At 36.5% G+C, this 27,686-nt stretch overlaps 2 protein-coding genes across 4 annotated transcripts in view; both read right to left on the reverse strand.

Annotated features, from left to right (window-relative positions):
• Cul1 (cullin 1) overlaps positions 1-27,686 on the reverse strand; it is a 192,536-nt gene that overhangs the window by 113,550 nt on the left and 51,300 nt on the right. The window lies entirely within an intron of this gene.
• Positions 10,685-27,686, reverse strand: part of Dll (homeotic protein distal-less) — a 152,340-nt gene continuing 135,338 nt past the window's right edge. Inside the window, exons 4-8 of one of the 3 annotated variants that reach the window (XM_069507982.1) lie at positions 17,400-17,529; positions 16,781-16,959; positions 14,302-14,385; positions 12,386-12,522; positions 10,685-11,836 (exon numbers count right to left, since the gene is read on the reverse strand). In XM_069507982.1, the coding sequence (XP_069364083.1) occupies positions 11,752-11,836; positions 12,386-12,522; positions 14,302-14,385; positions 16,781-16,959; positions 17,400-17,529 (615 nt within the window). In that variant the 3' untranslated portion in view covers positions 10,685-11,751. Of the gene's footprint in view, positions 11,837-12,385; positions 12,523-14,301; positions 14,386-16,771; positions 16,960-17,399; positions 17,530-27,686 lie in introns of all 3 variants that reach the window. The other 2 variants (XM_034982652.2, XM_069507981.1) reach the window with 2 other exon arrangements.

Consider the following 27,686-nt stretch of genomic DNA (forward strand, 5'->3'; position numbering starts at 1 on the left):
TGCTTCGTCAAAACCTACACCTACATACCTTCTCCAAAGCATTCCGGACTCCTCAAAAACCAGTACCTCACTAAAGTTCTTGATATTTACGCGACAATAAATTTTATAGACTCGGGCCCTGCGCCCTAAAATTACGCCCTACTGGCCGAGCCATTGATCAGCGGTCGCTTGTTAGAGCGTCATGATACCCTAGTACCGAGAAATGTATGGCTGTAAAACTGTATTGTTATTTTTTTTAACGTTCACCGACTTTTAACTACAAATATAACTATTACTTGAACCACTTATGAGTGGGAGTGTACGTAAAATTTAACGATATAATAATAACATTTTCAGATATTTCATCCATAAAGACGTGTTATTCATCATCATCATCATCATGATCAACCCCATCGCCGGCTCACTATCATAGCATGGGTCTCCTCTCAGAGTGAGAAGGGTTTTGGGCATAGTCTACTACGCTGGCCATGTGCGGATTGGTAGACTTCACACACCTTTGAGAACATTATGGAGAACTCTCAGGCATGCAGGTTTCCTCACGATGTTTTCCATCACCGTTAAAGCAAGTGATATTTAATTAATTAAAACGCACATAACTCCGAAAAGTTAGAGGTGCGTGCCTGGGATCGAACCCCCGACCTCCGATTAGAAGGCGGACGTCCTAACCACTAGGCTATCACAGCTACGTAACTACTGTTTTTGAAACTTCAACCCCTAAGGAGGTGAAATAGGGGTTAAAATTTGTATAGTCCACGTGAACAAAGTTGCGAGCATAAGCTAGTACATAATAATTACGTTTTGAGATACGGAACCCTAAAAAAAGGTTTGGGTATACAGAAGAATGTTGAGAATCTCTAGGGTATAAGCGTGTCAATAATGCAACTGTTACAAAGGCTAAGCAAAGATCTTGAAATCCTGAAGACCATAAAAGTCCGGAAGTTGGAGAACTTCGGCCACATTATAAGAAATAGCAAATACGACCTCCTCCAGCTCTTTATTCAGGGGAAAATAGCCGGCAGAAGACCACCAGGCCGTAGAAGAACATCGTGCCTAAAGAATTTACGCCAATGTTACGGGAAGAGTACCCGATCTCTTTTCCGAGCAGCAGTGTCCAAGGTACAGATAGCCCTAATGATTGCCAACCTCCGGTAGGAGACGGCATTTCAAGAAAAAGAAGAAAAAAACCGGCCAAGTGCGAGTCAGGCTCGCGCAATGAGGGTTCCGTAGTCCGTACTACAGTCGTATTTTTTCGACATTTTGCACGATAATTCAAAAACTATGACGCATAAAAATAAATAAAAATGTGTTTTAGAATGTACAGGTGAAGACCTTTCATATGATACCCCACTTGATATAGTCACTCACTTCGAAAGTTTTAAATAATAATTTAGTTCATGACCACAATTTAATTTTTTTTTGTGCGATCTAACCCTTCACGGATTTCAGATTTTTCCCCAAATGTCAGCTATAAGCTCTACCTACCTGCCAAATTTCATGATTCTAGGTCAACGGGAAGTACCCTGTAGGTTTCTTGACAGACAGACAGACAGACAGATAGACAGACAGACAACAAAGTGATCCTTTTAGGGTTCCGTTTTTCCTTTTGAGGTACGGAACCCTAAAAAGGTTTGAAAATAAGGACAGTTTCTTGGTCCAAGCTCTCAGAGAAAAGAGCCGGTTATGTCAGTGATTTTCGGTCGCGAAGCTATACAAGTAAAACCTGAATCGACCTATCCCAACAATCCTTTTCAACTCCGTTTTCGGCTGATGGAAAATTGCTGTGTTCTTTAAGAGCTTTCTTAATCATTTTAGTTTTGGCTACCCATGGAAGCCACAGACTATAAAAAGTCTTAAAAGTTTTATACATATGTACCTTTGCCTCTTTTTCTAATGTTAGAAAAAGTTATGGTGTTACACACTCTCCCGAAGATAATTTTTGCGTTTTAATTTATATATTCAGTTTAAGATAAAAAAAAATATATAGCCTCATCTGGTGACAGAAGGGCTGGCTCATTTTTTGCGCAACGGATCACCTGGCTGTCCAGCGCGGAAATGCAGCCAGTATTCTTGGCACCATTCCACGGGGGCATGATTTGTATAGTAATTAGATAAGGCTAGCTTTAAGTTTTATTGTAATATTCTCATTAAAAAAAGTTTCAGATTAGATACCTACATTAGGTGATTTGGTTTGTGTTACAATAAAAATTAAAGCTTTGAATTTAGGCTTTCTATCTTTAAAACAGAAGTCGATAGGTATATAACCATATTTTAATCTATAAAAGGAAAAGACGACTGACTGACTGACTGATCTATCAACGCACACCTCAAACTGCAGATACTTATAGACATCCGATAAGAAAGGATTTTTGAAAATTAAATCCCTAAGAGGGTAGGTACTTAAAAATATAAGGGTAGGTCTCGGGCCTAAGCTAGTTTTCATATAAAAACCTAACATCTCACTCTAGTAACAGAGTACCGGTTGGAAAGACAGATGTCCGACAAAAAAGCGAGCTCTTTTGAAAAATTCTTTCTGTATCAATGGGGTCTTATTATTTTTCGAAAAGGGGTTCCGTAGGCGTCAACTTCCGTCGGCATTCAGTTGGCTATAGGGGCCGTTTTTTGAATTTTTTCTGTTAGAATGTGACACTTTGTTGGAGGTGGTGGGCGTTTTCGCATATGGCGGGTTTTATTAATTTAAATGTAACGTGTATTACTTTTGTTTTATTTATCACTAGCAGATCCGCCCCGGCTTCGCTCGGGTGGAGTTTAGAAAATTTAAGGGAGGTTAAATTAAATTTTTCTCTCCGTAAGAACCATCCTCGTCCTTCAAGGAATATTATAAAAAAAGAATTAGCGAAATCGGTTCAGCTGTTCTCGAGATTTGCGATAAGCAACAGTGATTCATTTTTATAATATTATAGCAGACTAGCTGACTAGCTGATGTCGCGTGGATTTAGTTTTTCAAAAGTCCCGTCGGAACTCTTTGAGTTTCGGGGATAAAAAGTAGTCTATGTCACTCTTCAGGTCTTTATCTATACCAATGCAAAAAATCACGTCAATCCGTTGCACCGTTGCGATGTGATTGAAGGACAAACCAACAAACAAACACACTTTCGCATTTATAATAAGGGTACTGACTAACTGACTAGCTAGCTAGTGAACTAGAGTAACCGACATATTATTATCTCAACGGGTTACGAAGCTGAAGTGGCAATGGACAGAGCATATAGTACCAAGGTCCGTTGGGGTCCCAAGGTGTTGGAATAGCGACCTCGCACCGGAACCTCCCACTAGGTGGACGGACGACATCAAACGAGTCGCAGGGAGCAGCTGGATTCAGTCAGCGCAAGACCGTGACGTGTGGAAGTCCCTACATGAGACCTATGTCCAGCAGTGGACGTCTATTGATTGATGATGATGATGATGATGACCTAGTGAGATTGTATTTCTCAGTTTACTGTATAGCCTAGAGTCTAGACATGGTAGGTACATATTAAAAGTGTGTAGAGACAAAACTCGAACGGATTTAATTTTTAGGGTTGTGGAGCATGCATGTGGAGGTCCCTACAAGAGACATATTATGTCCAGCAGTGGACGTCTATCGGTTGATGATGATGATGATGAACATAGATATATTACTTTCCCATCCCTTAAGCTTATTTTACACTACGGGGTATAATAATTATATATTATAGTCAGATCAAAATAGACATTCAAGGTTACATTAATTCGCATATAGAGCTAAAAATTTGTACGAATGTTGGGAACACCAATATTGACCGGACTATAATATAATAATTTACTAACTTATGCTCCCGACTTCGCTTCACAGACGCTTCGAAACATATTCTAACCTGACTAACCCCTATTTCAGCCCTTTGAATTTTCAAAAATACTTTCTTCGCGGATGCCTACGTCATAATAGCTATCTGCATACCAAATTACAGGCCGATCCGTGTAGTAGTTTGAGCTGTGTTGATAGATCGGTCAGTCAGTCAGTCAGTCACCTTTTCCTTTTATGTATTCAGATATCTCGTATTGTGAGATGAGCTTTAGAAATATGTCACACGTTAGACTGAACTACTTTTTACGACATTAATAAGGCAATTGAATTTGTCAACTCAGGTTTGACTTATCATTATTATATCAAGCCTTTTATGAGCAGTGTTGACATGATAACCAAGAATGACATTATTGTCAGATGGCATTTAATCTACTGTGTGAAGAAATCTATACTAATACTAGCGACTTCGTCCGCGTGGACTACACAAATTTCAAACCCCTATTTCTTAGCGGATGCTTACGTTGTAATACCTTCGTGCCAAATTTCAGCCCGATCCGTCCAGTAGTTTCAGCTGTGCGTTGATAGATCAGTCAGTCAGTCACTCACCTTTTCCTTTTATATATTTACTGACCCGTCCCGGCTTCGCTCGGGTAGAATTTAGAAAATCGAGGTGCGGGTTGAATTTCGAAAAATCCTGAATCACGTATTTCTTCATTTGTGACCGAAACCCCAAATACCAATTTTCATGCAAATATTAACTTGAAAAATGACGAACTTTCATACAAACCTTCATGCCCTATTTAACCCCCCTGGTAGTAGAATTTTCAAAAATCGTGAAATTCGTATTTTTATTTTTGATCAAAAGTTTAAATTCCAATTTTCATCCATGTAACTTTAAAACTGACGGATTTTCATACAAACTTTCATTCCCCATTTAACCCACTAAGGGGTGGAATTAAAAAAAATCCTTTCTTATTGGATACCTTCTGCTCTTTACAAAAAACATACCCTCCCTCCTTTCATGTCTCTAGCCCGGACCAGCAGCGGTTTTAAAAAAAATGAATGTATTATAATAGGTATTCGGAATTCCTAAGCTATCAGACAGCACAGTTGTTTTTGGAATAGCTTTTCTACAGGCACTACTTTAATTCAATGGCATATTCTATCCAGGGCACATGTCCGAGCGAAGTCACGCGCTGTCGTGAGTCGTGAGTTATGTCAGCATCCTCCACACATATGGAGTTAACTACAAAAAGCTGAAAAATCCCTTTGCGCTGATGCCGAAAGGATAAAAAACGTCGAACAACGTCCCAACTGCGACGTTTCAATAAAGGCACATATAATTGGCAGCCGATCGCCATTTTAATTACAGCTGATACTTGCTACTGTTTACGCGGGAGAGGGGGTGCAAACCGGATGGCTTAGCCATTTATAACGCATAGGATAATCTTCTAAATAATATATAATAGGCAAAGGTGACTGACTGACTGATCCATCAACGCACAGCTCAAACTACTGGACCGATCGGGCTGAAATTTGGCATGCAGATAGCTATTATGACGTAGGCATCCGCTAAGATAGGATTTTTGAAAATTTCAACCCCTAAGGGGCTGAAATAGGGGTTTGAAATTTGTATAGTCCACGCGGACGAAGTCGCGAGCATAAGCTAGTTATTACTAAATGTATTACAAAAGTTAGTGCCGTTCTTACCCGTATTTATATTATAATTTTCAAAAATCCTTTCTTGGCGCATGCCTACGTCATAATAGCTATCTGCATGCCAAATTTCAGCCCGATCCGTCTAGTAGTTTGAGCTGTGCAATGATAGATCAGTCAGTCAGTCACTCACCTTTTCCTTTTATACATATACTAGACGATGCCCTCGACTTCGTCCGCGTGGACTACATAAATTACAAACCCCCATTTAACCTACGTATGGGTAGAATTTCGAAAAATCCTTTCTTAGTGGATACCTACTCTTTACAAAGAACACATCCTCAAAATTTCATGTCTCTAGGACCAGCGGTTTAGACTGTGCGTTGATATGTAAGTCAGTCAGTCAGTCAGGACTTTGAATTTTTATATATACAGATGAAATGTTAGGAAGGAGGTAATTTTAATGTTATTAATTCTGATGGCGGGATGTGGGATGCGCAATATACAAAAGGCTGTATTAACAGGATTCCTTCATAAGTAATTTGTGAAAAAAATCAAGTCGCACGGTAAGACGGATGGACGTAGAAAAAACCTCCAAGAATCCTACTATACTTGAAGTTGTAGCCTCATTTGAATATGATAGTAAGGCTTGGTGCACACAGCCCAAACCGTAGGAATTATACAGGGTGTAACCAGAACGCTGGCAAACACGAAGACAGCTGATAGTACTGATGATTACTGATTTATGATACAAAACAAAACGCGAAAAAATTAATTAAAAATTCTATAACTTTGTAATAGGGTATTTTACCCTTTTTTGAAAAATGTTTAAAATTAATCCCAAAGTGATAATAAACCACCAAAAAATTTACAAAATTTTTATTTGATCGATAAGTGCATTTAAATTTTGCATTTCAAATTTCACCGCGAACCGTCATCAAAACTATAAGCTAAAAACTGTCTCTCTTCAATGCAGTAAAAGAAAAGACATTAAACTTTACCAACCTCTAAAAAGGAGCGGCTATTTTAATATAACAAACCTTTTCTTCCTATATTAGGTAGGTGCTTCAAAAACAATTTAAATACCGTAATTTTAAAATGCATGGAATTATAATTGAAAGCCATACAAATAACAATGCTACGAGAGTCTGCACTCAGCCTTACGTCTAAATTCTTAAGCAGGAATGACAAATTGGGTAGTGCACTCGGTATGCAAAATAGTGTGTGGTTAGGACACACTTGCGACAAGTCGCCCGACAAAATGTTTCCACACGCAAAGCTATGGTCGCACGCCGTCGCATCGTCACTATTTGCAGTTTGCATTGTAAGATGTTTCATATTGCTTATAGTTACTGAAATCTATTAAGCGTTTCAACTGAGGAATTCACTGTCATATTTGAAAGGTTACATCAAACTTGTAAGTTTTTGAGATTACTTAATTGGTTTCCTAATTCTTTAAATTGTTGTTGGTTTTCTTTAAAAATAAAACTAGTATAATTTAAATTAGGCGATAATTTTTGTTGATGATAGTACAAGTTCCATAGGTTTGCGAACTACCAAGTATCTTCACGATGGACGATGGTCTTCTCAATAAAATGCTTAATACCTACACATTATACACGCCTTAAGCCCGTCCTGTCATGAACACATCCCGTCCTGTCCATCAGCGTATGATCTTACATAATATCAAAATCAAATCTCTCCACGTATGATCAGAGTGAACTGTGATATGTTCGAGGCAACGAGCACGACAAAAGTCAAAAAGTCTTAACTAACAAAAAGTCGCTAATTTGTACATACATCAGGTTTTGCTCAATATCCTTTGGGACGGCAATTCTCGGTTTTACCTATAAGTGATTACTTTCAGCGTTGAGATGATTTTTTACATATTTATTCGTCTTAATTTAGGACCTTCAAGCATACAGACCGCTTGGAATCTTCTTTGAATCCACCGAATTGATATGGATACCTTTTTAGGGTTCCGTACCTCAAAAGGAAAAACGGAACCCTTATAGGATCACTTTGTTGTCTGTCTGTCTGTCTGTCTGTCTGTCTGTCTGCCTGTCTGTCTGTCTGTCTGTCTGTCTATCTGTCTGTCTGTCTGTCCGTCTGTCTGGCAAGAAACCTACAGGGTACTTTTCGTTGACATAGAATCATGAAATTTGGCAGGTAGGTAAGTCTTATAGCAGACATTAGGGGAAAAATCTGAAAACCGTGAATTTGTGGTTACATCACACAAAAAAAAAAATTGTGGTCATGAACTAAAAATTAGGATTTTCAATTTTCGAAGTAAGATAACTATATCAAGTCGGGTATTATATGAAAGGGCTGTGCATTCTAAAACAGATTTTTATTCACCATAGTTTTTAAATTGTCGTGCAAAATGTCGAAAAAATACGACTGTAGTACGGAACCCTCGGTGCGCGATCATGACTCGCACTTGGCCGGTTTTTTCTTTGGACATCGACGACAGGTAAGGCTTCCATCGCGGACTAAAAAAAAGTGTAGATATAGGATGTATGCATACGTCCAACTTATGTATAGTCCGCGACAGGTCCAGATGGCAAGCGGAGAGGGAACGCGCCGCACTCCCGCACAGCCCCCGCGCTAACCCGGTGTGGGTGGGTGTGCTGGGCGTCCCCCCGCCTCATACCCCGATTGCCATCTTGACCTGTCACAGTTTTTTTTAATGATTTTTTTGGTTCAAAAAAATCACTAAATCCAAATCAAACCCACTCCTCTCAGAATGAGAAGGGTTTAAGGCCATAGTCTGTCACGCCCAGTGCGGATTGGCAGACTTCAAACACCTTTGAGAATATTATAGAGAACTCTCGAGGTACGCAGGTTTCCTCACGATGTTTTCCTTCACCGTAAAAGTAAATGATATAAGTCCCACAAATTGCTAATGCGCGTGGCCGCCATTTTAGTGACGTCAACACTAGACTGAAGTTTCGAGCTGATGGTATATTTTTACTGAATTATACGTCAAATGACGTCATTTCGATGTTAATGAGACATGGTTCCAGCGCAATAGCAATTTGCGGGACTTATATCTAATTGCTTAAAAAAATTTGAGGTGCGATCGATCGATGACTTTGATAATTATTTTTTATATTGTCACCAAGCGGGTTCCATTTTTTTTTGACGACCTCCCTGGCGCAGTGGTAAGCGCTGTGATCTTATTAGTGGGTGGTCCCGGGTTCGATTCCTGGCAGGGATTTCTGGTCTGGACTAGTTACCACCTTACCGGCAAAGCCGTGCCGCCAAGCGATCTAGCGTTGGGCATGGGTTTATTAAAAACTGTCATACCTTCCAGGTTAGCCCGCTTCCATCTTAAACTGCATCGTCACTTTCCACCAGGTGAGATTGCAGTCAAGGGCTAACTTGTATCTGAATAAAAAACAACTCTGACTATGAACACTTTCCATCAGGTGTAAATGTTGTCAAACGTTGAAGTATTATCATCGTATAAAGATGTTATAAATGAAAACACAAAAAATCTTTTTCACTTTTATTTGACAAAAGAAATTTATTCACTTTTTTTCTCATTTCCGGTTTCCTTATAATACATTGTAGTTATAAAGTAATTATACTATCTAATCTATATTTATATGTATATTTTTATTCTCTCTATATATTACAAAACATATTTACAAAGTCATCCCGTAAGACCCATTCTAAATAATACTATAGTCTATTTAAATAATATTCTGAATATAATATTAAAAACTTAATATCACTGCCAGAATTATTGTTATATACAATTTTATTCTGGCGATTATATCTCATTATAAATGATTATTATTTCAAATACATAATATTTTGTAAAATTTAGTACCTAAGTAACCTTTTGTTAAAGTCCATACCATATTGTAATATTTTCATAGATTTCACCAGTTTATGTTTTTATGTTTTTTCTATTTACTGTATGAAAGATTATTTTGAGTGTTATTTTTAAATAGACTATAGTATTGTTTACAAAATAAATTCAGTTTGCGATAGAAATAAAAAATAGCTTAAATAGATTTGCATTCAGAACACAATTTTTGCACAAACATTATGTAATAAATACATTTTTATTTAATAGTTTACCAAAAAAAATACATTTTGTCTAAAAAACTTAAAATTATTTATCACAACAGACTGGTTTGTGTTCCCGTTTGATTTAATGATTATAATCTAAATAAATAAACACAATCATGTTTTAAAGCTTAGTTAATAAAACAAAAAAAAATGGTAGCATTTCAGAAGCCATCTTTTTATTTACTATAAATCACTGGTTACTTTTGCCATGTTAATATTTAAACATAACTTTATTTTTAAATATGTTATAATTATTATTCAGCACCATAACTTCATATCTGGTGGCATAATAATTTAAAAACATAGAATAACCATAAATTAATGTTAGTTAAAAATACAAGAAAAACAAATATAAATTGTATTTGATTTTATTGACGGCTGCAGAAAAAAAGGAAAATTTAAGAAATTAAAAATAGTAAAGACCTATTAAATAAGTTTAATACTCCTGGGTTTCTTTTTATATTTTCAACTTTCCGTCGGGTTTTGGAAAATTTCTCGACTTATATTCCGTGACCACGTTGTTTATTTTTACAAAAAATGCCAGAAAAACTCTGTTGAATACACAAATATAATAACTATGATGAAGAATATTTTAACTATGAAGAAGATTGTATTAAAATTACATGAATGTATTGCACAATTGAACAGTTATACACAAATACAGAAATTTACAGCTTAGATTTCCATTATGATTTAACCTATTTACAATAACGGGAATTTAAAAATACAAAATAATATAGGATACAACCACCTTTCACATATTATTGTTATTTACATCAGTCAAAATTGCATACGCATTTTGAAACATTTCACTATTTTCTAAAATGGGTCGAGACTTTAATGGCATACACAACTTTGACAAAAATAATAATATTTTTTTTTTGACAATAACAAATATAACTAATTGCGATTTTGACCAACGTGGTCACTGGAACTATTTTTAATTGTATATATTTTCTTGCAATACTTATATTCTAAAAATTTACAGTAACCATTATAAACATTTTAAATCCTATTTATTTATAGTTTATTGTTAATAAAAAATGTACATTGATTTTTATTACTATTAAATAATTTTCTTAACAATAATCTTGGTTGTGCCGTTCTTTTACATCTTTTGGGATATACGCCATTATGGTGCGCGTTTTTGTGCGCTGTTTATAAATTTTAAGTGAATTATACTTGCAAATTATTTAATTTTTTAGCGTGTGTTTCATTTTGTTTTTCCGATGGTCGTTACACGGCAGGCCAGACCCTGTTGACAAACAATTTTCTGTTATTAATGCTTTTGATAAATAGCCAGACCAATTTAGAAAGGACATAATTTTAAAATTTAAACTTTCTACATTTTTACATGCAAAGTATGTTTTTATATTCACTGAAATTATTACTTTTTGTCATAATAACCAGGGTTTCATTGAAATAAATAAAAAATAAAAATTGCTTTAAATATTTTCTAAATTAAAAATAAGTAGAGCAAAAAGTGTAGAGAACAAAAGTAGGTCCTCTCTGTTTAATATCACGTATAACAAAATAAATAACACCAAAAATGAAATAAAATACGAATGATATAAAATCATCTTGGAAAATATTATAATATCGCAAGCTGTCAAAATAGTTGTATATGCCATTAAAGTATAGTATTTGGTAAACTGTACAAATTATAAAGTTATATTTATTGTGACCATGACAATGAAACATTATAGAAGCTGACAAACAAAACGGTGTAATTGCACCAAATAAAGTTTTACAGGAGGAGCAAAATCCGAAAGAAAGCTACCACTTTTGTACCATTTTGATCGAAAGAACGACTTTGGACTCACGACTTTAGCACAGTTTTAGGCCGTTTTGCTTTAAAATGAGATCAATATTCAGTGATCGAAATCATAACTTTAAACCCAACTTTAGTACATTTTTAGGCTATTTTGCTTGAAAATGAGTTTAGATTTTATTCAGTACGTTAAAAACATACCGATTATAGCAAAAAGAAGTATTTTCATTAGAAGTGTAATTTTGTTATTACACCATTTAGATCGCCAGCTCCTTATTAAGATAAAGTGATAAAGTTTTACATCATTATTTTGAAATAGTATATCTATACAAAAACTTTCAAGAGAAAACTTGGCAGGTGTATGTTTTTTTGCTAAAATTGTAACAGTCACAATGTTTTTATATATTTAGTAATTACTATTGTAGCATTATTTATAACGTCTAGACTAATAAAATCTTCAGCTGTCATAATTATTTTGTTCATTCGATCCCAAGAACTGACTTCTCAGCCCCATCCGATGAAATAACGCTAAGCCGTTTTCACTGTAAATAAATTGGAATATTTTAATCTAAATGCTATATTTTCTTTACTTAACTCAATTTTATAACAATAGACTCGAATATATATTATGAATAGTGTTAAGTATATTATAGGGATTTTTCGAAAAATACTCGCAATCCTTAAATTTTTAATAATTGATATTAAATATATTCTTTATAATTCATATAGTTATGAAGAAATGCAAATGGGTAGTTCATTTAACGTAAATTATTTTTAATGAAAACCAATGAATGATTAGCGATAAGTATTCATAAAATAATGTTATTTTAGAATAAACTTTTAATAATATCAACTTCGTCCTCTAATGATAGACAGATATCATTTTGTATTAATTAAAACCAAATGCTTTAATATTAAATGTCCTGTTCATAATCTACGAATTATGAAGAGACGCAAACTATATAATTTTGTCCTAATTTAAGAAGATTTATCTGCTATCTGGGATAATTATGTAATATTCTTTCCATAATTTATATATTATGATATTATTATTCGATATTCAATATTATCTTCATAATAGTGGTACTTACGTTAACAGGCCAGGGTTGGTGTCAGCTTGGTACCAGGAGTACTGGGGTACGTATGGGGGGTGCGGTTGTGGCGCCCCCTGGTGGTGTAGCGCATGCGCGTGCGCGCCCTTCATATCCCAAGGGCCGGGTGGCGCGCCCTGTTGGCAAAGAAATATTTCATCATGATCATCATGATCAACCCATCGCCGTGCCGGCTCACTTCAGAGCACGGGTCTCCTCTCATAATAAGAAGGGATTGGTTTTAATCCACTACGCTGGCCAAGCGCGGATTGGCAGAATAGGGTTACCCTTTTTGAAAAGTGTCTTAATTTGATCCTAAAAAAATTACAAAAAAATGTATTTGATCGATAAGTGCAATAAAAATGCGTTTAAATTTCTCTAAACTAAATTTAGAGTATCTACATCTTTTTTTTCTTTATAACATTGCTAAAAAAGGACAGAACATGAATTTTACATTCAAGACTCTAAACTTTAGTGCACGCTACAAATTTAAACAATAGGCTCGCGACAGCTAAATTCACGAGGTTTGACAGCTCTAAATTAAATTTTAAACTGTCAAACTGTGTCTGTCCTATTTATATGTCACTAGCTGCATGCCCGCCACTTCGTCCGCGTCGATTTACGTTTTTCAAAATCCCGCGGGAACTCTTTGATCTTCCGGGATGAAAAGTAGCCTATGTGTTAATCCAGGGTATAATCTATCTACATTTCAAATTTCAGCCAAATCCGTCCAGTAGTTTTTGTGTGATTACGTAACAAACATCCAAACATCCACACTTTCATATTTATTAGGATTAGGATTAGTAAGAAGAGGATGCGAATACTCTAAAATTTAGGTGTGCTCAGAATCAGTACCATTGAATAGTTCCCTTTAGCAGCAAGAGTAACTTTGATAGAATTGTGATTAGGTACGTAGCTTAGGTAACACACGATTATATGAACACGTAATCAACTAAATAATAATAATTAAAAGTGTTCTAACAATTTAATCCGAAATTAAATTGTCATCAGACATTGCGTGACATTGTAAATAAATAATCACTCATGCGTGTTTGTATATTCTTACATAAGTATGCGAAAGGCGTGCCCGCCACACCTGGCGTTTACATGAATTATTGTAGTTTATTGTATTAGAGAGACTTTGGTAATGAACAATTTTAATCTACGAAAATGGTGGCTGTCTTGAGTTTTAGAAAAAATGGTTATTTACTAGTGGAATAGGTCCCTATTTAATATTTAAGGTGACGCAGTACGCTCGACCTAACCAGTTTGCTTTTCACTTGACATTGTATGAGAAAGGTGAGAGGCACGATGATTTCCACCGAAATCAAGCATGCGAAAAGGGTTTAGAAAAAGTATTGTTGAGAAAAGACTACTGAATTTATGTTTGGAAAGCAAAGTTATTTCAACTAATGAATAAATAAACTATGTCCAATGTTAAATTGTTTTAGAATTTTCATACCCCTAATCTTATTTATTTACGCCCAAAGTTGTCATAAATTCAGTGTTAAAATAGGAATCTTTTGAGGCTCGTAACTTAAATAATAAACCTATCAATAAACCTAGATAATGACGAGATAAATGGAGATAATACTAAGTTTTGAGCGTACAATATACTCCTACGTTTGTATGAAGAAAGCACCGCCCTGAGCCCACTTAATAGGCATTTTCTGCAATTTGCAAATAATATCCTGAAGAGCATTAATATGACTGACTAACTGATCTATCAACGCACAGCCTAAAGCGCTGAAAAAAATTAGGGATTATGTGTCCTGCCCATTGCCATTTCAGCTTCCCAATCCGTTGAGCTATGGAGGTTACTCTGGTTCTTCTACGAATCTCCTCATTTCTGATTTGATATTGTCAGTCAGTCAGTCAGTCAACTTTTCCTTTTATATATTTAGATTATCACTTACGTATCCGACCCTTGGATCCCACGACTGTTGATGAGGAGGTTTCACATCGCACGAGGTGCCGTCCGGAGAGCGGCCTGCTGTTGGCTGTAACAAAACATCTTGCTTAAAATGCTTAATAGTATACCCATATTGTGTAACTTTTCAAGGTGTTAACTGTGCGTAAGCCTGGCAAAATTGTATCATCATCATCATCATGATCAATCCATGGCCGACCCATTGATGAACACAGCTGGTATCCTCCCAGAATGAGAAGGGTTCTTCTCAGACTATTCTGACGCGCTGGTCAAGTAGGTACGGATTGGCATACTTCACACACCTTTGAGAACATTATGGAGAATTCTCAGGCATACAGGTTTCCGCATAATGTTTTCCTCCGTCGTTAAAACAAGCGCAATGTATAATTGCTTAAAATGCACGTTACTCTGAAAAGTTAGAGATGCGTGCATGGAATCGATCGGGACGCCCCAAACAGGAGGCAGAAAACTTAATAACTACTAGATATCGTTGATTTTACAAGAAAATGGTGACATAATGATTGAGGAGCTGGCTTACAATACAGTGTCATTTCCAGAAATAAAAGTTTACAGGAGAATCAAAAAATTGAATGAAAACTGTTTAAACTTTTACCTTTTTGATCGAAATCACCGGACTTAATTTTAGCACAGTTTTAGACCATTTTTTTTGAAAATGAGTTCAAGTTTGTATTCTTGAAATCATGAACTTTGAACTCAATTTTAGGCTCAGTTTTGAACTCAGTTTTAGGCTGTTTTAGTATAGATTTATATACAGAAAAATATGCTCCTGAAAAAAGCATATTACACAATTGAATATTATCTAAATGATAAAAGAGCGTGGATTTGACCTGCAGCTCGTTCCAGCTACGCACAAGACTGCAAATACTATTTTATACATGGCATAATCTTGTACCTATATCAAATATTTGAAAAGAGCAACCGCCGACTTTCTTGCTGGTTCTTCTCGGTAGGAAAGGCATTCCGAACCAGTGGTAGATGCATCCGACTATTCGAAAATACTTGTAAAAGTTTATTCGAATAAAAAAGATTTTTATTTTTTATTTTTTATACAGTGATCAAAACCACGCATTTTGAACTAAAGTATAGTATAGGTAGTTTTAAGCCGTTTTGCTTTGATATAAGTTCATATTAAGTGGGCCAAAAAATATAAAAAAATGATTTTGATTAGAAGTGTAGGTAGTTATAGAATTTTGTTTGCCAGCTTCTCAATTATTATCAAGTATGGTCAGAGTTTATTTTCCTGCAGTGTATTTGAGATGTTTATCTAAATCCGGCTCTATCTTTCATCTGTATCATCTGTAATCATCACGTGCTACTGTAGTCAAGTGCAAACTTCAAAGGTCTAGATAATCAGTAGGAAACTGCAGCTTGTAATATTTAAATAGTATTACATTATAAATAGTAGGTATTATATTATTTTTGCAGCGAAATCAGCTGGTAAGATATTAAACTAACCTACACTTTAGTACGTCATTTGTGACGATAATCTATAATATAAAAACCGGCCAAGTGCGAGTCAGGCTCGCGCAATGAGGGTTCCGTACTACAGTCGTATTTTTTCGACATTTTGCATGATAATTCAAAAACTATGATGCATAAAAATAAATAAAAATCTGTTTTAGAATGTACAGGTGAAGACCTTTCATATGATACCCCACTTGATATAGTCACTCACTTCGAAAGTTGAAAATACTAATTATTAGTTCATGACCAAAATTTAATTTTTTTTTGTGTGATCTAACCCTAAATTCACGGTTTTCAGATTTTTCCCCAAATGTCAGCTATAAGATCTACCTACCTGCCAAATTTCATGATTCTAGGTCAACGGGAAGTACCCTGTAGGTTTCATGACAGACAGACAGACGGACAGACAGACAGACAGACAGACAGACAACAAAGTGATTCTATAAGGGTTCCGTTTTTCCTTTTGAGGTACGGAACCCTAAAAATGAATCACTAAATGTGTTGCTCATCGCAAATCTCGAGAACAGCTGAACCGATTTCGCTGATTCTTTTTTTATAACAAGTATTCCTTGAAGTACGAGGATGGAGAAAAATTTAATTAAACCTCCCTCTCAATTTTATAAATTTCACCCGAGCGAAGCCGGGACGGTTCAGCTAGTATAAAATATAAATGTTTACACCGATAGTCTAATGGAATTAATAAGTCTCCTAGTGTAACACAAGGTCAGGAGACCTACTTACCACTAAATAGACGATCTCAACAAGAACGGGTTCAGAGGAAGCACCTACAAGGGACCCATGTTCATCAATAGACATTAATGATTAAGACGACTATAACACCAATAATAATTAAATGTTGAGCTACTTGTTACACTTTTGACACATTTTGAGGCTCAAAATATTATGAGCTCAAAATACATTTTGCACCTGAAAATGACGGTAAATCTTTATGTAGTGATGAAATCTCTTACATATCCAACCTTTACGTCCCAAGAGGGCTGTGGGGGTTGCTTCACGTCCCACGGCGTCCCCGTGGGCGACAGGCCGGGGGACAGCTCGGACACGGGCGTGGAACTGGGCGTGGGCGAGTGCGCCTGCGTGGGACCGCTCTGGTACGCGGACGGGGAATGTTGGGAGCCGCTGGAACTGCCGCCTCCACCTGGGCAAGAAAATACCGATATTGTCATAAAAATATAAGAAAAACTAGCTTATGCTCGAGACTTCATCCGCGTGGACTACACAAATTTCAAACCCCTATTTCACCCCCTTAGGGGTTGAATTTTCAAAAAAACCTTTCTTAGCGGATGCTTACGTCATAATAGCTACTTAACTGCATGCCAAATTTCAGCCCGATCCATCCAGTAAGTTTGAGCTGTGCGTTGATAGATCAGTCAGTCAGTCACCTTTCCCTTTTATATATTTAGATTTTAGATATATTATATAGATTCTCTGAAAATTTCAACTCTCTATGTTACGGTTCACGAGATAGGTAGGTAGGTACAGCCCGCTGACAGACAGACGGACGGACCGACAGTGGAGGCTTAGTAATAGGGTCCCGTTGGCACTCTTTGGGTACTGAACCCTAAAAAAGTGGCTTACCATGTAATAGTTGGTTGTTGTTAGGGGGACTGCCGGGGGGGAGACCGAGGCCGGGGGGTCCAGCCCCCACTTGCGCCGCTTTCATCATCTTTTTGTATTTACTCCGCCGGTTCTGGAACCAGATCTTCACCTGTTGAAGACAAATTTTCCTTATTAAATTGAGTGTTCAAATGTTAGTGAATATGCATAATTCATATTTACATTAAATTTTTAAATAAAATAAAATACAATAAAAATTCTTTTTCATTCAAATAAACTTTTACAAGTACTTTCGAATCGACGGATGCATCTACCACCATTTTGAAATTTTATGGCTCAAAACTATGTAGCTTTTAAATACCCGTTATTTCGTCCGCGACCCACAATGACTACACAAGTTTCTAACCCCTGTAGTACCCCCTTAAGGGTTAAATTTAAAAAATCCTTTCTTAGCGGATGCCTACGTCATAATAGCTATCTGCATGCCAAATTTTAGCCCGATCCGTCCAGTAGTTTGAGCTGTGCGTTGATAGATCAGTCAGTCAGACAGTCAGTCACCTTTTCCTTTTATAATTTATATAATACTAGCTGACCCAGCGAACTTCGTTCCGCCTAACAGTCGATTCAAATTTTTTAATTTAAAAAAAAAAATATCAATTCACTATCAGAAATTCTAAAATCCCCACGATCTAGGACTTCAGTACTTTGCAGCATCAGGATTGAGGAGTTAGGATCCGAAGTTCAATGATATAGCCCATGCTTGGTACCTAAAATAATTTTGCATCATCCGCAGTTCCTGAAACATTATAGTTTAGGAGTGCTGTACCCTACATCATCAGGGTTGAGGAGTTGAGACTTAAAGTCTGAGAATAAAGTCGTTGCTTTATCCCCTTTCTAACAAAAAAAGAATGAATGAAATCGAACTACGCGTTAATGAATTACAACTCAGTATACATTTTAACTTTCATCCCCTCTCCTACGGGAACCATGCTGAATTTCGGGATAAAAAGTATCCTATATTCTTCCTCATAGTATGACCTCAAATCGTACCAAGTTTCATTGGAATCCATTCAGTAGTTTCAGCGTGATGCGCGGCCGTGATACAGACAGACAGACAGACAGACAGACAGATAGACAGACAGACAGACAAAAATGAAAAAAATTACAGTTTTGGGTTCAGTATCGATTATAGAGTGCCCTCGAAAAAAAATTTTCAAAATATCTTCAATGTACAGAATTTGACCTGTTACAGTTTTATTATAAGTATATCGATTGATGATGATTGATTTAGACTACTACTAGCTTACGCTCGCGACTTCATCCGCATGGACTTTCTATCCCCTAAAGGGGTAAAAGCTTTTGGGGTTGAATTATTTGTGCGTTGATAGATCAGTCATTCAGTCACCTTTTCCTTTAGATTTAGATTACAATAAATTTTGGAGTTCAAATATTTTTCTCGATATCTTTGCGAGCACGAATTTTTCCCTTGGCACTTGGTATAGGCACGAATTTCAGCCATTCAGTCAACTACGCAACAATAAAAAAATCGTAGCATCACGCACAGGGTGACGTGAGTGGGCGGGGCTAGGGAGAAACCGTCGCTGCACCCTTAGCGTAGGGATGGACAACGGTTGTATCGATATCGATATTATTATTATTTGTTAATCAATACAAACTACAATTTATTTAAAAGAGCCTTTTCACTGGCTTGGGGATAACAGTACCCCCGCCCCCTTCGCATTGTCTTCGCTCATCACGCTCTCGCAAGTAGAGCCGCTGGAGGCGGCGGCGCAAGACCGTGGCGTGTGGAAGTCCCTACAAGAGACCTATGTTCAGCAGTTGACGTCTATCGGTTGACGATGATGATGATGATGATTAAATAGCACATTCGTGACAGTTCGTTAATTTCGGCGTTTGCTAGACACCTTCTGTTACGCCAATTTTAGTCGAAACCGAAGGTGGCCGAAGCAGAAGCTAAAGGTTGGTCGGTCGCTACAAATTATGGATTCAAACAACTTCGTTCGTTTGGATTAAGATTTCCAAAAATTCCGTGAGTAGGTAACTCTTTATAATTCTCTGGAATAAAAAGTAGTCATAATATTATGTCTGTTTCCGGAAGCGAGCCGATTTATACTAAATATTCGTATGTAAATTATATACCTCGTACATATTACACAAACCCTATAATAAGTGTTTGTCTCGATTTATGTAAAGTTCTTACTCAAACAATATTAATTGTAGATGCCGCATTTATACACAAAATAACACAAAAACGCGTATACTGTTATCTACTACAGTAACTGACAGGTGAACAAAAAGATTACACACTTTCAAGACGGCAAGACTAAAGGCGGAGCAAGGTTAGAACCGTTAGTCCACCGTTAGAGTCATGTAAGAACTCAGTCTGCGGCCCAAGTGTAAGCGGAGCGTCTTGCGGGGCGGCCAGCGTGAGGAACAAATTCTTAGGCTGAGATCTATAGAGCGCACTTTGACTTTGCTCAGACTTAAGTCTAAGCTAAGTCAGAGAGCGCTCTATAGATCGAACCTAAGGGCGCCTTCTTTGCCGCAAAGTCAGCGCTGCAGTCGCGATACTTTGTAAATCCATATTAAATAAAAAAGGCGCGACTGCAGCGCATCATCGATTGAAATTATATGGATTTACAAAGGCTTCACAATTATTGGATTTAAAACTTAATTTTTAACAGAAAATGGATGGAAGACACGCGGACGCATCCTAATCGTAAATCTCGCAATCATTGCTGTCAAGCGTCCGGCTAGAGAGAAACAGCAATAGCCACAAAGCAAAATAAGAAGAAGAAGAAGAGAGACAGCAAATGAACTGTCGGATTACTACTGCTGTCGCGTTGCTGTCGCTACTGCAACGTTTTACGTAATCACCCCGCGGGTCGGGGAGTATGGCATCGCGTACGGTGGCCGCCCCGCAAGACGCTCCCGCTCCCAGCTGGGCCGCAGACTTAGAGCAGGTAGCTATTTATGTCATCGACAAATTATATACGATTGACATTTCACATCACTATATGACAGTGACAGTTATATCAAATGGTACGGTCTATTAGATACCGCTTTTTTAGAATTATTTGTTTAAAAAAATCTCAATCATTTTGAAAGACGGATAAAATATAAATTTAATAGAATGATTAGAGGAATAAAACAATAGTATAAATCATCAGCATATTCTCTTCCGAATAGAAGGCCGAACCACTAGGCCACCAACCAATTTTTTCTCTAGTACATAACATAATCTAGTACATAGTGTAAATATTTTATCTGAGATTCTTCTCGACTACAAAAATAAATAAATAAAACAATTGATTAGCTGTTAATTAATGCCATGTTAGAAACCTCAAAATGATTATTAATTATGTTAATGAGACAGAGAAAAATAATAATGAATTAATGGTGTATACTTACTACGTATTAATAAAAAGCCTCGTTGGTTTAGTGGGTATCTTAATTAGCTGCAGATTACAAGGTCCCAGGTTCGGTTTTGGAACGGGCCATTAAAAGTTAACGGTTTTTTGTTGTAACGAAATTCTCAGTAGTAGCCCGAAGTTGGAAAGTTGAAAAGTTGGAAGAAAGCATGCCAATTGCCATTAGTCCTGCATCTGAACTATCTCCGATTGTATCGGATTGCCATCCCGCCGCACTATGAGAGTGAGGGAATAGAGAGTGCATCTGTGTTTACGTAGTTAGCTAGTTTCCGTTAAGACTGCTCGCCATGGCTAAAACTAAAAAAATCCTTTCTAAGCGGATGCCTACTACGTCATAATAACTATCTGCATGCCAAATTTCAGCCCGATCCGTCCAGTAGTTTGAGCAGTGCGTTGATACATTAGTCAGTCAGTCAGTCAGTGAGCTTTTCATTTTATATATTTAGATTACTGCGATAGAAATAATAAAAGATGAGGAAAGTCCTATCAATAACTTGTTAAACCCAATTATAATGCGAAAAAATAACTCCTCACGCACTATTTTAAGTTTTTCTGTCAAATTTCATGTCAAAAGCACGATTTTAGTTCTTATTTTAAAGGTGTTCACCTTACTTACCACCGCACTTTTGACATGACAGTTGACCCATAGTTAAAATGGCGCATGAAGAGTCATTTTATTACGGACTATAATAAATAAGTATACGAAAAAACTTGACGTTTAAAATTACACACTACGAAAAAATATTGCATTATTAAGTTTAATGATAGCTGTCAAATTAATTAATAACCTTTTAAAAACACATAAAATCACGCTTAAGTAAAACAAAAAGGTGTCGATATTCGCGATATGGAATTAAAAACCTCTTAAGTGACGTAAATTAAAGAAAAATGTCTTTAAAACCAGATTTCCAGAGTAAATTGGACTATTAAAAACAATTAAAAAATGCTTTACCGTATGCTGACCTTTATGGATGGAAATTAGGTCAAGGTCATGTGATTAATGTAAGGTTGAAACTAAAGCCAAATAAAAATTAAAAAACCGGCCAAGTGCGAGTCATACTCGAGCACCGAGGGTTCCATGCAAATACAGTCGTATTTTTTCGATATTTTACACGATAAATCGAAAACTATTATGCATAAAAATAAATAAAAATCTATTTTAGAATGTACGTACAACGTACAGGTACCCTTTCATAATAGGAAACCCCACTTGGTAATTATTTGTTCAAAACACTTTTTAATTTTTCTAGTGATGTGACCACAAATTCACGGTTTTTAGATCTTTTCCCTCATGTTTGCTATAAGACCTACCTTCCTGCCAAATTTCATGATTCTAGGTCAACGGAAAGTACTATATACGTTTCTTGATAGACAGACAGACAGACAGACAACAAAGTGATTCTATAAGGGTTCTAAAAAATCCTTCCTTAAAATTTACGCACTACATAGGTAATTAAAATTAAAAGCATGTCATAAAAATGATATAAAAATGATTCTGCAGCCGAGATTCATTAAATAATTATGACTTATGTTAACCGGTTGATCAATGGAACGAACTGTATGTTAAACGGCGCGACAACCGTATTATCGATAATCGATACATCAGGACAAATTATTTACGATCACAGTAACAGGTTGGGTTGACATTAAAAACATGTTGCATACAAAAGTTATGTAATGCCGCTTGACATTATGAGGTTACATAAAATGTTTACATTGAGATATTGTCTCAGATACAATTTTAACTGCAAATCTATACATACCTACAGGATGTAACCGAAACGCTAGCAAAAACGAAAACAGGTGATAGTACTGATGATTAGGTGCTAATATGATACCACTAATGAAACACGAGAAAATATATAAAAACGAATCCTACATTTTGTAAATGTTTACGATATATTGCAAATAAAAAGCTAGAGGTCAACGAACGTTGCATAGCTAGGCCACTCGGAGTCAAAACCCGAGTTTTACACGCTATACATTGCGAGTTTGAAAAATACTGAATCACTAAAACTACTAAATGAGGCAAATGGTTATTGGTATTGGATTGTGTTTAGGTAGTTTTATAATAACGCTACGTTTTTGCTACGTTTAGGGTGTAACCAGAACGCTAGCAAAGTTTAAATAAATTCATATCATTTCATTTCATTTCCCTAGACATATATTATAACTATTGTTAAGTTAAAATCTTCTATCGACAATTCTATCGAAATTAGGCGCGTCGCATCACTACACCCACACTTCCATTGTACTTCCACCCCACCCCGATTAGCGGGGTCGACCCATGCCTTAACCTACCTAACCTATTCTATTGGTATTCTACTCCTATTGACTCCCTTACACTGTTATATCGAAATTGCTTTATATCTGATTTGGAATACATTTTAGTATTTCGTTGAGGTAGGTATAATGAGTTAAGCTTATTTCACACTACGGGATATACTTAATAGTTATTTGTTATGCAAGGCTGCAAAGTTGTTATTTTGTCGCGAGAATTCAAAGGCTCGAGCGCAAATAAATTTGCAACTGAACTGAACGTTTCTGAACGTTTCATTATGACGTGGTTATTTTTAATAGAAAGAAAAAGTAACTACTAACCTACTTACTTTTTTCTTTCTATTAAAAATACCACGTGATAATGAAACGTTCAGAAACGCGGTTCATCCGATATTTATTATTATTTACTAAGTATTAAGTGACAAGTAGGAACATTTATTTTTATTTAATTAAATTAAACATAATATCTACCTACTCCGTTTATAAGCTTTATTGAGTAAGTAAACAATATAATGAAGTTCGTTAAATTATGATTTTTTTTAAATTCTAAGAATTTTAAATTTGAATTCTAAACGCACCCGAAAAAAACTTTATTCGTATATAGAATCTTCTTGAATAAGAACCTCCTTCACTGGTTTTGGTTGTGCCCTATTAATATATAAACTTTTTATTGAAACCTCCACGGTACTGGCGCCTCTTGTATCGAGCATCTAGTGTTTTCCTCGCTGTAGTTAGATGAAAAGTTGTGTGTTTCGCACGGGTGCAAATAGGCTACTTGACTCATATCTAATTTCGTCCAATAAATGATTATTTATTATAGTATTTTGCTTAAGACAACGAAATATAAATACTAATAATAAATCTACTAATAAATCACTCACGGTAGTTTAAACGCTAAAATAAAACAACGAAATATATCAATAACAATGATTAAAAACGCAGGATGGATATATAAATCCAATTTAAAAAAAATACAGTTTTTATTTTTATTTGAAACGCAGAAAACGCTGTCAGCCATGATGTGACGTCATTAAATATGTAAACAAAGAAATGTCATCCCTATGTCACGCGGGGACTAACGTAGTATCCATATATATAAAATTTAGAGTCCTGACTAACTTATATATCAACGCACAGCCTAAACAGCTGGTCCTAGATACATGAAATTTGGTGGGTGTGTTCTTTGTAGGTAAAGAGAAGGTATCCACTAGGAAAGGATTTTTTGAAATTCCACCCCTGAGTGGGTTAAATGGAGGTTTGAAATTTATGAAGTCCACGCGGGCGAAGTCACGTGCATAAGCTAGTTTTTATATATTTCTAAAAACTCATAGTAAACGTAAAAAAATATCGTTTTCTCTTTATAAATTGAATAAGTTATTAAGTAAGACTTACAACAAAGTGATCTTTGCAAAAATAAATTTGGGTTGAAGTCGTTAGTCATATAGGATCCCTTTAAGCAAGTCTTTGCGTGTTACGTATATTTATTTCACTGGGCACTCTAATCCACAACTTTCCTGTGGTCTTTATCGATGCGTTTTTTACTTTCTCGGATGATACAATAACGATAATTACTATATTTTTCATGTAAACTAGTATAGAAGTCATGTTTATTAAACTTTGGGAGGTTATGCTGTTGTTTACAAATGCATGACGTCAGAGCACAGATAATCTATCGGCCAAACATGGCCGACCAGTGTTTTCACCTGTCTAAGAAAAATATATTTTTAAATTAAAGTTTTACGGTTATTAGGGCGCAAAAAAATATAGTGTTAATTTTTTTGATATAATAGGACAAATATTAACCATTTAAGACCAACTTAAAAAAAGTGTCAAGTAGCCTATTCATTTGCGCTCGAGTCATTGCATTCCTCGCTACGCTCAGGATTCAATACAAACTCTCGGGACAAAATAACATCTTTGCACCCTTGCATAACAAATACCTAATATTGGTGCTCTCTCAATGTTAGCCTGACTAGTTTCAAACCCTTCCCTCCTCCTTTTTCACAGGGACTCAGTTCTTTAGGTCCTTGAGGTTTCTTTTTGAAGAATACATAAAAGACTTTTTTAAATAAAATAAATGTTTTTGTATCGTTTTTGAACAAATATGTTGTACAATACATACATGGGAATTTGAATTATTGGAAATAAAGCCGCCATATGTTGCGGACTGCGGTGGCGGCCATCTTTGTTTTTTTTTGTTTTTTAGGGCTATTGTCATGCAACAGTATCGTGCTATTCAGCCAAGTTTAATTTTTATTTTACTTTATTAAATTAATAATAATTGTTGTGGTTAGATAAGCTGTGATAGCCTAGTGGTTAGGACGTCCGCTTTCTAATCGGAGGTCGAGGGTTCGATCCCGGGCACGCACCTCTAACTTTTCGGAGTTATGTGCGTTTTAATTAATTAAATATCACTTGCTTTAACGGTGAAGGAAAACATCGTGAGGAAACCTGCATGCCTGAGAGTTCTCCATAATGTTCTCAAAGGTGTGTGAAGTCTACCAATCCGCACATGGCTAGCGTGGTAGACTATGGCCAAAACCCTTCTCACTCTGAGAGGAGACCCGTGCTCTGTAGTGGGCCGGTGATGGGTTGATCGTGACGTGATGTGATGTTGTGGTTAGTAAAATGTTGTATTATCTACTAGCTTTTGCACGCGGCTTCGATCGAGTAAAATTTCAGCCTTATTCTTTATCTAAATACATTCTCTGAGAAAGAATTGACCTGCCTGGCGCACTGGTAAGCGCTGTGGTCTTATTAGTGGGAGGTCCCGGGCTCGATTCCTGGCAGGGGTTTGGAATTTTATAATTTCTAAATTTCTGGTCTGTCTAATGTCAGGCTCGCGCAACGAGGGTTCCGTACTACAGTCGTATTAATGGTCGATAATTCAAAAACTATGATGCATAAAAATAAATGAAAATCTGTTTTAGAATGCACAGGTGAAGCTCTTTCATATGATACGCCACTTGATATAGTTATCTTACTTTGAAAGTTGAAAATACTAATTATTAGTTTCATGGCCACAATTTAATTTTTTTTGTGTGATCTAACCACAAATTCATGGTTTTCAGATTTTTCCCCTAATGTCTGCTATGAGACCTACCTACCTACCTGCCAAATTTCATGATTCTAGGTCAACGGGAAGTACCCTGTAGGTTTCTTGACAGACCGACAGACAGACAGACAGGCAGACAACAAAGTGATCCTATAAGGGTGCCGTTTTTCCTGTTGAGGTACGGAACCCTAAAAAAATAGCTAGTAATTTAAAAGAGTAATACCTAAAAGATCGTAAAGTAATAAAAATCAACATTAAGAAAACACGTACTCGCATACAAAACAGTTAAAATCCTTATCAAAAGTTCATCTAAAATAATCAGAGCACAAAAATTTCACTTTTCAAAAAGGCCTTTTGCGATATAGCTGTTATAAGAGCTGGTGGAAAAATTGGTCCTCCAAATTGTCATCATCATTGTTATCATAATCATCATCATCATCATCATCATCATGATTAACCCATCGCTGGTTCACTTTAGAAAACGGCGGGGTGATTACGTAAAATGTTGCAGAAGCGACAGCAACGCGACAGCAGTAGCAATGTGACAATTCGTTTGCTGTCTCTTTCTTCTTCTTCTTATTTTGCTTTGTGGCTATTGCTGTCTCTTTCTAGCCGCTGTTTTGACAGCAATGATCGCGAGATTTACGCCTGACGCAAGCCTGTCACGAGATACGTAATCACCCGTACTCTCAGAGTGAGAAGGGTTTTGGCCATAGTCTACCACGCTGGCCAAGTGCGGTCACCTTTGAGAACATTATGAAGAACTCTCAGGTATGCAGGTTTCCTCACGATGTTCTCCTTCACCGTTAAAGCAAGTGACATTTAATTACTTAGAACGCACATAACTACGAAAAATTAGAAGTGCCTACCCGGGAATGAACCCCCGACGTCCTAACGTACCACAGCTTTTTTTCAAATTGTACACCTATTATTTCCCTTTACGTGTGCTATAAGACCTACCTACCTCCCAAATTTTGTGATTCTAGGTCAACGGGAAGTACCGTATGGATTTTCTTGACAGACACGACGGACAGACGGACAGACAGACAGATAGACAGACAGACAATGAAGTGGTCCTGTAAGGGATCCTTTTTTTCCTTTAGATGTACGGAACCTTAAAAACCATTTACCATAGACGTCTTAAATTTTCCCACTAGCTCTCTATGTACATTTGCCCGGTTTCACCGAGTCCGTTCCGTGGGGACGGCGGTATGCAATACCGACATACCTATAAGGACGGCATTCTACATACACGGGCGGTGAGTACAAAGAAATATCGGGCATAGAACGCATAGCACTAAGAAATGGTGCCTTGGCGAATACAGCTATTCCACCACTCGGCCTGGATGGGTTTATGCGGTAGGCAATCATTTTATCACTTTTCTGTTCTAAGGAAATCCCCTTCCATTATAATATCATTAATATAAAGGAGCTATGACCCTCAGCGACGATGACTACGCCGCAGCGACAGTGGCCACTAAGCTATATTGGCAAAATTATATGCAGATACATATAGTACGT

Source organism: Maniola hyperantus, chromosome 27, assembly GCF_902806685.2.
Source record: "Maniola hyperantus chromosome 27, iAphHyp1.2, whole genome shotgun sequence".
Classification (NCBI taxonomy): Eukaryota; Metazoa; Arthropoda; class Insecta; order Lepidoptera; family Nymphalidae; genus Maniola; species Maniola hyperantus.